This window comes from Leuciscus leuciscus (assembly GCF_965113295.1).
Source record: "Leuciscus leuciscus genome assembly, chromosome: 23".
NCBI classification, from domain to species: Eukaryota; Metazoa; Chordata; class Actinopteri; order Cypriniformes; family Leuciscidae; genus Leuciscus; species Leuciscus leuciscus.
Window position 1 is genome coordinate 24,861,535 of NC_138747.1, and position 11,378 is coordinate 24,872,912.

General features: G+C 36.3%; 1 protein-coding gene across 1 annotated transcript; it reads left to right on the plus strand.

The window, feature by feature from the left end:
* The first annotated feature begins 9,770 nt into the window (after positions 1-9,770).
* On the plus strand, positions 9,771-11,177 carry ccl25b (chemokine (C-C motif) ligand 25b). Its single transcript, XM_082155426.1, has 3 exons — positions 9,771-9,854; positions 10,214-10,331; positions 10,499-11,177. Exons 1-3 carry the CDS (start codon positions 9,791-9,793, stop codon positions 10,599-10,601), a joined length of 285 nt encoding a protein of 94 aa, XP_082011552.1. The 5' UTR covers positions 9,771-9,790; the 3' UTR covers positions 10,602-11,177.
* The last annotated feature ends 201 nt before the right edge of the window (positions 11,178-11,378 follow it).

Genomic DNA, 11,378 nt, shown 5'->3' on the forward strand with positions numbered 1-11,378 from the left:
CGGGTCAGCTGACAGTGGGTCGACTCGCCTCGCGTCATCATGAACCGCACAGATAAAGCGGTGTCAGATGCGCGGATGAGCTCCAACGTCACCCGAATCCGAAGCCAAAAACAAATCATCCACCCGCCACAATAATTTTCTCTGATTTAAGAATCCGCACCCGATGATCAAATTACAATTATTCTTATGTGTTGTTACGCCTGATGAAAAATGGATGATCATCACCTTCTTCAACAGCGGACTCGGCGACGGTTGATGCATGCGCGCATCTCTAATGGTGGTGGTAACATGAGTTGATGAATGAGGGCTGCTTTTAAATGAACATTTATTTAAAACAAAATTTATTTGACAGAATTTCATTTTCTTAATGGTATAAACAGGCTTTACTCCCTTGAAACTTAAACTGGAATGTCACTGTTTCTGTTACTGCGACTTCCCGAACAGGCACACACAAACACTTCACAGCAGCTGCATATTAGGCCTACATACTCAGCACTTGATTCATCCTCGTTAACCTCTTGGCTAAAACGCTCCCACACGGTACTTTTCTTTCTTTCCTTACTTTTGTTTTGTTTTTAATTCTCCTTTTTTACCTCACTCTCGGGCCTGCTCCATTCCTGCTTAAAAAAGCGGACCCCGCGCAGAGTGCAAATTCTATGGAAGTAGAATAATGTCAAATGTTTTTGAAATAAAAAGCCTGTTGAATTGCACTACTTGAAAAAAAATAGGCATTGCATTAACCATGCTTGCATTTTAATGCATTGTATTTTTAGTGCTTACATTTTTATGGGCTGAAATTCAACATGGTTGAATATTTAAGCTGTGAATATTTCAATTAAAAACATTTCAAACACCTTTTCATTATAAAAAATTCAATAATCCATATTCACCTTTCATATTTCACTTCCAAAATATTCAAACTCTTTAAAAATACAACCAATAATATTCAACAGGCAATTTTCGGTCCATTTTATTTCGCTTTGCAAATTCTCTTCCAAAAATTCAGTGGTTCAAATTCGACAGTAAATTCAACATTGACGTCCAGGAACTGCAGGAAAAGCAGTAGATTGCCGAGCAACTCTCCATCTGCTGTTAGTCGACCTCACCATCAGATGGTGCAAAAGCGCTTGTTGCTGACGAAGACATTCAAAAATGAAAATGATTATCTGTGTCAGTATATGCGGAAAAGATGATAAACACAAAAAAGCTGTGTTTATGTTTCATTCAATAACTTCATTGTTACTTTCCCTGTGTATTCTACATGTCATCAGCTTTCTCTACCATGAACAGGATTATAATCGGTTTCTCTCAATACCTCTCAAGGATTTCCCTTCCGTTGATAGTGATATGAAAGACCAATCTTGCACCTTATTAGGGAAGTAGGCTATTATATAGGCTACAGGCAAGAAGATGGACTCAGAATATGAACTTAACGCGCAAAGTTTCATGCTGAGCGTTTCGTGATATACTGGCATAAAATCAACACATGATATAGTATGCATACGTGTATTGCATTAGCTTAAACTGTCACAGCACTTGCATATTGTCCTCCTATTGTTAGTTTAACTGTAAATCGCTTTGGATAAAAGCGTCTGCTAAATGACTAAATGTAAAAATTGGCTTGATATTGGACATTAGCACATTAAGGGACCGTCTCTAAAGTTGCATACAACATTGGCATACACGTTTCTAACTTCAATAGCAAACTTAAATTTATTTGAATAAATATAAAAAATCCAAAGGGTGCGCATTATGCCTGACACTAAATGAACACTTTACAGTTGGTTTTATGACTGTAAGTCGTTCTATTCAAATGCTATCGGAGTTAGAAACGTGTATACCAAAGTCGTATACACTTTAGAGACGGTCCCTAAATGTGCGAATGTCCAACGTCAAGCCAACTTTATGCCAGTCTATCACTGGGAAACGCTCAGCATTAAGCTTTGCGCGTTATTCTGAGTCCATCTGCTTGCCTGCGAGTTTGGTCTTTTACATCACTGCAGTCCATTAAGCTACGTTAAGCGTTGTATATGTCCAGCAGGGGAATCCTTAAGTATTGAGGGAAACCCTAATAGCCTGCATGCAGCAGCACATCGCCACAATATAAAGTTAAGGCAACTAAACAACCAAGAGAAATATATGTCAATCTCAAAAATGTAACATTGGATCTGTATATCCGCATCGGGGAATAACATTATAATCTCGTTCACGGTAGAGAAAGATGCATGTAGGCTACACAGGAAAAGTAACCGTGAAGACACTGAATCAGCCGTCATAATAATCACAAATACACTTACATTGCTGTAAATGAGTTTTATGAATGAATGACTTGTTCTAACTGTGGCTGGTCTTCAACACGCGCTTTTGCACCATCTGATGGTGAGGTCGACTAACAGCAGATGGAGAGTTGCTCGGCAATCTACTGCTTTTCCTGCAGTTCCTGGACGTCAATGTTGAATTTACTGTCGAATTTGAACCACTGAATTTGTGGAAGCGAATTTGCAAAGCGAAATAAAATGGACCGAAAATTGCCTGTTGAATATTATTGGTTGTATTTTTAAAGAGTTTGAATATTTTGGAAGTGAAATATGAAAGGTGAATATGGATTATTGAATTTTTTATAATGAAAAGGTGTTTGAAATGTTTTTAATTGAAATATTCACAGCTTAAATATTCAACCATGTTGAATTTCAGCCCATAAAAATGTAAGCACTAAAAATACAATGCATTAAAATGCAAGCATGGTTAATGCAATGCCTATTTTTTTTCAAGTAGTGCAATTCAACATGCTTTTTATTTCAAAAACATTTGACATTATTTTACTTCCATAATATTCTGCCTGACGGGGGGGAAACAAATACATTTTAGACATGCTCATATTCTAGAGAATGTAGTAATATTTTCGTTAATAATTATTTATCATATCCACCCTTGACCCACCCGAAATTAATCAGAATGTTATTTTTATTACTTGACCCGCCCGATCCGCGGATTATCCTCAGCGCCCGCGGATATAACCGCGATTCGCGCATCACGTGTGTATCCAGGTTTCCCACATTTTGCTTGGATAAAAATAGGATTTCTTTATTTTTGGTTCCTGAGTTTGAGGTTGAAAAGTAATTTTGCGTAGAGAGGCCGGAACAACTTTATGCGATTGTTGTTTCTCTCAAAGATTTTGTAGAGATTTTAGTTTCCTCTTGTAGCTAAATGACACAGTTCATTTCTGTGAATTTTATTTTGAACAATATGATTTTATTTGCTACATTTCATGTGCATAAAAACAAATTTAGCAAACAATTATTTGTGTCAAATGATATTTGAATATGATTTGTTATTTAAAGCTCCCCAATACTTTTAAAAATATTACCTTTCATGCAATGTGTAATGTAGCTATTGTAGTTTGAATGTAAACGATTTGCAAAGTTGTGAAGCCGAAAGTGCACGATAAATAAAACTAATGTCTCCCAAAAGAAGGAATCGACTCTGAACCACCTAAACGAGTCGTCAGGAATTGGAATCCCACTTCCGTTACGGCTACTATACGTCACTAGGTAAGACATTTGCCTAATGCCTGCCTACGGTCTTTATTGGCTGCCCGCGAACAACATCTACTTTGACGCGCCTTCAAACGCTGTAGCTAGCTGCTGGTTCGTGTTGAGTACATGTCGAGAAGATGCTGTTTTCTGCCCTGCAAAAGCAAATTCTCTTTGTAAACACGTCCAAAGGATGAGTGGTTAAAATGATCACAGCGATACAACAGCAGTAGGCCTACAACCTTTTGACAATTGCTTCTCAAATTTACGTGAGGTCTAAATGGTATTTACAAACTTTTATCCATTAAAGATGGGACAGTACCCACTTTATTTGGACCAACTCCTTAGAATCACAACCCGTAAGTATGATTAATTATTGATGTATATATTTTCTACCAGGTGTTCAAAATACATAGTTTTGTGTTTTATATTGTGTAGGTCTCCAGCTAACTCACATTATTACAGTCTTACTGAAATACATGTACTTCTGCAAATCAGCTGTGAGCCACTATTACCAAAAATGGTGCCCATTAATGCAGATTGTCTGTTATTCCCTTTTGAAAGGGAACTCGCGCTGCATCCTCTAAAGGGCACTATGGGGAATGCCTCCGGCGTGACCGGTGTCTGAAGCATGAGTCAAACACGACAATGAACTTGACATTGGCAGGCTGCAGCCTATGACGTCACCACTGGTGCGACCGTGAGTGTAAAAGGGCACCTGTGAAATACGTCATCATGTGGTACAGGTCGTAGCTCTCAGAAAATTACGAGTTTTTGTAATTACAAATTCTAGAAGCACGTGAAGGCTTTTTGCATTTCAAAATTATCACGGTAATTACGACATGGCGTAAACACACTTTTGTTTACACTTTTTAGACTTATTCAACCCCCATTGCAAATCAGGTTTATTGGCAAAATTAACAAATCTAATAAAAGTAATTAAAATAGCTCAACACAACAAATGCTTCGTGTTTTCATCAAATTCAACTGAAAATGCAACTTTTAATGACTTCTGCAGTCTCAAAATTATTCTACCCCCTGAATAGAATCCCTCACAACAGCATAAATCTGCAAAACAGGTGTTATCTCAAGCACACCTGATGCAACTAATCAAGGGCTTCATTAGTTGCACCAGGTGTGCTTGAGCTAAAACACATGAAATATCTGAACTGTGTTTCAGTTTGTTGAGTGTCACGTTTGACTGCATGTTAGAAATATGGCTAAATCAAAACAAAGTTAAGAGAAGATTTCATCGCCTCAAAACTGGAACTTTTCGGCTCTATGGATCAGCGGTATGACTGGAAGATGAAGAATGAAGCATTTGCTGAAAATAACACTCTGCCTGCAGTTAACCCTTTCACACGTACAATCACATCAGTGTGATCAGTCTAGGCTGGTCCCTGGAGCGTACGATCACACTGGTCTGATTAGAACGATCAGTGCATCACGTGATCAACTGCTAAATTCAAATGTGCTTTGCCTAGCGCTGAGTCAGAGACGGACGCGCTCAGCGCCTGTCCTATATCACAACTATTCAGTGTTTTCAGTCTATTCACTGTTTAATGTTTATCTTAGGTTTCAGACATTTAAATTCACATAAGTACTAAAAAAAACAATACATTTAGAGTTTGTAAAATACACACTGATGTCTATGGAAGCAGCAATAATAATCGTTTCCATAATAAGTAGACGACACGTTTTATTCATATCAGATACACATTGTGTAAGTAACTTTAAAGTTTACTCTATTTTTCTCCCAGTTCACCAGTAACATACTTTCATGTATTTCTGGAGCAGTGGAAGAATTCACATGTTGTAAATCCAATAGATCCGATTCTCTGAACTGCGGTGCAAACTAACATGGCCCATCCCGCATAAAGCTCAACTAGCGCAATTGTTATAAAGATGTATAAACAACAAAACACATCCACTTGCACATATTTGACAATCGGAATATCAGATATGTCATGCTATAGCTAGCACATTTGTGAATAAAAAATGAAAAATGAAGTCATTCAGCGCTATTTTGGATGCGGTGTGTCATGTGACAAGCAACGACGCATCACCATGGAAACAGTAAAAGTGATACGTTCTAAATAACAGTCGCCTTGAAAAACTTACACTTGGGGGTCAGCCAGAATATTTGAAACTCACGTGTGAAAAGGTTAAGCATGATGGTGGCTCGGTGATGCTCTGGGGCTGGTTTGTATCCACGGGCAAACCTGCAGCGTGTGGAAGGAAAGATGGATTCATTGAGGTATCAGGAAATCCTTGGAGAAAACGTCATGTCATCAGTGAGGAAACTGAAGCTTGGGCATCATTGGACCTTCTAACAAGGCTTTGTTGCAGAAGAAGTCCTGGAATATTTTTGAGACTGCAGAAGTCATTAAAAGTAGCATTTTCTGTTGAATTTGGGGAAACCACTTGAAACGTGTTGTGTTGTGTTGAGCTATTTCAATTACTTTTGTTTGATTTGGTTATCGCAAACAGCTGAAAGTCTGTACATTTTTGCCAATAAACCGGATTTGCAATGGGGTTTGAATAATTTTGACTACTGTATGTAGCCTACATATACATATCTATGCTTATTTCATTGACTGTATTTCATTCTTGGAGAATTAGTCATGCGGACTAAAGAGTCCAAGAACCGAAACCGAACAAGTAGGAATAAGCCAATAGTAAACAAATAAATTCTATAAGAGTTTACGTTTCTGCATTACTTCCACTCTCAGCAATGCAAAAAGAATATGGAATGTTCACAGCTGTGGGAGAGTGGAGTAAGATGTTTAAGTTGTCGCATAAATTCTACTGTAAGCCTCATAAAAAAGAGAGATGAAATCAAGAACATCTGTAACATAGGGCTATAGAAATATGACTTAATAAAAACGTGGTTAGGGGGAAGATGGCATGTCATAAATAAATCAAATATGCGCATATCGCTTTTTTCAGTGTAGTATAATTAGCTACTTATGTAGAAACACTGTCAGAATCTTATTGTGACAAAACAACAAAAATGTTTACAAAAAGTTCTACAAGACTAAATCAATCAAAACAACCGTTCTCCATATGGGACTAATTAACATTCCATCAGTGTTGCCGGGTGGTCCCCAAAGAGGCTGAAGCGTCTTCTAAGTTTGAGGGGAACAAAAACTCAATATTCTTTGAAAGCAAATGTAGAGATCTCTTAAATAGTGGTGAATTTTTCAAATAAATCTGACCCTCACTTTATTACCCTCAAGACTTGGTGAGGTGGAACTCCTTTCTGCGGAGTTTTTTAATAAAAGATCAAACAACAGCCTCTAAACATCTGTAACAAGATGCACCAATTCAAGGATGAGATTCTCATGTCCTGCATGGTGAAATGTTTGTTAAGTTGTTTATTAACCCTTTCATGCATGAATTATGAAAACCTCAGTCAGGATTGTTTTTCCTATGTGTTTGTATTGCTCTTAGGGCATGAAAATCAAGATTTGTATTTATTATTATTACTATTATAATTTTTTTACACATTTTCAAAGAGATTTTCAGATGTCCACTTGAGTGGAGAGCATGCATTTATGGTTTAAACTGAAGAGATACTGTATTAAATATAATACAATAATCAAATAGATAAAGTATGTGTATTTAACAAACTAATCAATAAAATTATATCAAATCATCTGAAAACTATAAAATATATACAAAAAATATAAATGTGAAATATTGCAAAGGCAATTGAACTTCATACAAGTTGCACTTTGCGTATCTTTGATATCAGAACACGAGGACGTGATTCCATCAGAATCTTCTACTGCCTGTCAATGTACAACTGTGGAAACCACTCAGATGCTCTCTCCAGTGTACCAGAGTATGGAGATTTACCCTTATTAGCTGATAATTCTGATTATGTTCAAGATGGACACATTTCATAGCCCTCCTCTGAGAAAATCTAGCGATACGTTTTTTTTCAATCTCATCTGAAATGAGCAGTGTTGGGTGTAACGCATTACAAGTAACATGCATAATGCATTCAGATTACTTTTTTTGATGTTACAAGTAAAGTAATGTGTTACAAGTAACATGCATTACGTAATCAGATTTTTTTAATGTTACGAGTAATGTATTACAAGTAACATGCATTACCTAATCAGATTACTTTTTGATCTAACAAGTAATTAATTAGTAATGTGCATTACGTAATCAGATTACTTTTTGATGTTACGAGTAAAGAAACGCATTACAAGTAACATGCATTACGTAATGAGATTTTTTAAAAATGTTACAAGTAATGTATTACAAGTAACATGCATAACATAATCAGATTACTTTTTGATGTTACGAGTAAAGAAACGCATTACAATAACGTGCATTACGAAATCAGATTACTTTTTGATCTAACAAGTAAAGTAATGCATTACAAGTCACATACATTATGTAATCACATCACTTTTTTTTTATATCAATGAAAATTATATTCTAATAATACAAATACATTTATTTACAGTAAAAAAAAAGTCACTGCAGATTAAGTATTTTCAAAAACAATATTCACAGTATAAGTATGAATTGTAGCTGAAATATCCGATTGTTAAGTCTGACGTCACACGTGACGTTTAGCCTTTTCCGGGTCCAAGCGCTCCTCTCGTCCAGAAATAACAATGGTGGAACCTGTACATTTATTTACGATCACGTCCTTCTTAGTGAGGCACCCTTGGCGGTCAAAAAGGGTTTAAATTCCTTTAACACCAACAGAGTGGTTAGTGTAGCTCATCACTCAGGTGGCATAATTAAGGGTAGAGTCCAGGCATCAATGAAAAAGAAGATTTACGAGGTTGAAGTGAGTTAGCTCGGGACACGGGACACAGCACTGCGGCATTGTAAAAACACTCAATAATAACCAAAACACTAGCGAAAGCGGTAGAGAGGACTTGGACTTTGGACCCGGAAAGAGTATTATCGGAGAGTGGTTACGTCACGACTTAACAACCGAATAGCCATTGATGCATGAGGTCCATATAGTGGACAGATGATTAATCAGATTTTTCTCCCAATCTAAAATCAAAACTTGGAAAATTTAACTGTGATAGAACTCATTAGATATTGCTTGATGCTGCAATATTTTTTTTACCTACAAGAGTCTCTTAGGATAGAAGGAATGGGTGGATATTCCAGAGCAACTTGGCATTTCTAACTGACCATTGGCCATCTTGATTTGGAGGGGGGGGAAATTAAAACACAACGGCTTGCCACTTGGTTGCAATGTATAGGATGATGCACCAGGGTCCACTGAAGAGGTTGATGTGCAACTATGCCATCAAAACTCGTGCAAATTCAAGAAAATGCTTTTTTGTAATAGCTGTCCACTGTAGTGACCACTATGCATGAAAGGGTTAAAATGGAATTCCCCAATTCCCCCGATTTTGGCACACTATGAATTATTGTCACTAAACCATCTCCTTTAAGAAACACAAGTCTGCAGTTTAGGTCAGATTAAGGCCAGGTCAGGGCCAAGATAGTGAATTATCATTGTTGAGACACACATAAGGGAGGAAGAGATAATGTGACATAAACACACAACATGCACATTTTCAAAAGCATGATCAATTTAGGGGAATCTTGTTGCACAATAGCCTACATCAGATTTTGTTCTGTTTTATTGGCACACAGACATAGAAAGTTCTAAAGCAGATGTTTAAGGGGGAAAGGATTTGGCAAAGATGTTATATTGTGCAATAATGGCAGGGGCGAGAAATGGGGGCTGTAAAAAAAAAAACTCCAGACTCCCAGTGGTTCCATCCCTCACACTAAAACATCTCCCTACTGACCAAATATAGAGGTTTAAGATATTAGAGATATCGCTTCAGGTATCCTCTTTATGACTGTAGTGCAGGGAACTCTTAAGTCAATTGCAATTTGTTAAAACAATACTGAAAGTCAATCAACAGGATCCACTTTTTTAACAGCGTCTAATGCAGTAGAATGTAAAATCTAGGCAAAATGTGACAGGGGGCGTGGCTAAGGATCAGGTTTTGTTGCTATAAAAAGTGTTAACTAAGCAGAGGAGGAGATAAGAGCAGCTTTAGCCGTGAAGAAAAACATCATTCTTCTGAGAACCTCTGAGGTAAGATGAGACATGCGGTCTAGCTATTATTCAGCACATTAAAGCCTCATGTTATTTATTATATACATTGGCTGGTGGATGCACATAATGAAATGCAAAACTGCTTATACTAAACATTTCCTTGTCTTTTCTTGCAGCTTATACACAGCATTCAGCCATGAAGTTTCAAATCCTGGTTTTTCTCCTGCTGTTGGCTTGCATGTATCCCAGTGTGGCACAAGGTAAGAACTTATTATTAAAGTAAGATCACTTCAATTATGCATTGAAAATGTGATATTAATTTAGTAATATTAAATATACAGTTAAAAATAATTATGTATATTTGCATAAATATATACAAATAACTGGTCAGTTTCTAAATCATTTCAGCTTTTTTATACAAGGGTTTAACAGGAAATTAAAAATGATAAATGAAGAAAGAGTGATGAAGCGTGCTTTTTCATAAATAGATATAAAAATAAAATAGAAAAATAGAATGGTAAGAAAATTAATGGTTTTATAAGACAAGAATATTATTTAAAATCACAGAATCAAACTTAATGCAAACTTAACTTAATATATAATTTTGATTTATTCTCAGGTTCCTATGAAAACTGCTGTTTAAAGTACATTGTAGGGGTGAGGAAGTCCTTGAGAAGAAATATAGTGAGTTACAGAATACAGGAAACAGATGGAGGATGTAACATTCCTGCTATTGTGTGAGTATTTTAAATCAAGCACATAAAACACAAACACTTGGAAAGCTGGAATTCATGGTACCAGTAACACTGGGTTGTATTATGCAGCTTTTACACAGCAATTTTACAGCCACAGTTGCAGAGATATGTATGTCTTTTTGATTTTTCTTTTTCTGGTCTCCAAACAGTTTTAAGCTGAGGAAATCAAAGACGCTCTGTGCTGATCCAAGACAACACTGGGTGCAAGAACTCAGGCAGAAAATAGATAAGAAAAACACAGGCACTATGTAGTGTACGAGTTTCTGAGACAGATTTGATCATGCCACAGCAGACGAAACTGTTGTATTTTTAACCACACACAAAGAAAACGTGTATTAGACCAATACACTATAAAATGTACTTTATAACATCACTCCTGCTGATTCATATATTTTCTACATCAGACTGAATTACTATCTTCATGCCGAGGTTCATAATGAACTGTATTGGTTTGCTTCTGTTCATTGTATTAGAACAATATGAATGTACGAACTGTGAATTGTTTCCATTCTCCACAATGAATCCTTTTTATACTTTGTATACTTTTGATATACTTTTTTCTCTTTTTTGATGTTTTAGTCGAATATACATGTAACTTGTGAACTGCATAGCCTATATCTGTATATCTCTCTCACTCTGTGTGTGTGTGTGTGTGTGTGTGTGTGTGTGTGTGTGTGTGTGTGTGTGTGTGTGTGTGTGTGTGTGTGTGTGTGTGTGTGTGTGTGTGTGTGTGTGTGTGTGTGTGTGTGTGTGTGTGTGTGTGTAGTGTGCTTGGGTGGGTAAAAGGGCATTCGGTATATAATAAAGTGTTGCAATTGTACATTTAAATTGGCATGTCTTTTTATTTCTTGTGCAATATTCTGTAATATTTCTATAACAATAATCTAGCATATCAATAAAAAAACTAAATAAATTATATTAATATATATATATATATACAACAACCAAAAATTGAGACACTGCTTAATTTAGCCGTTAAATTAAATATTAATTTCTTAATGAGAAAAGCTTGGTAATAAAGTAAGTTTG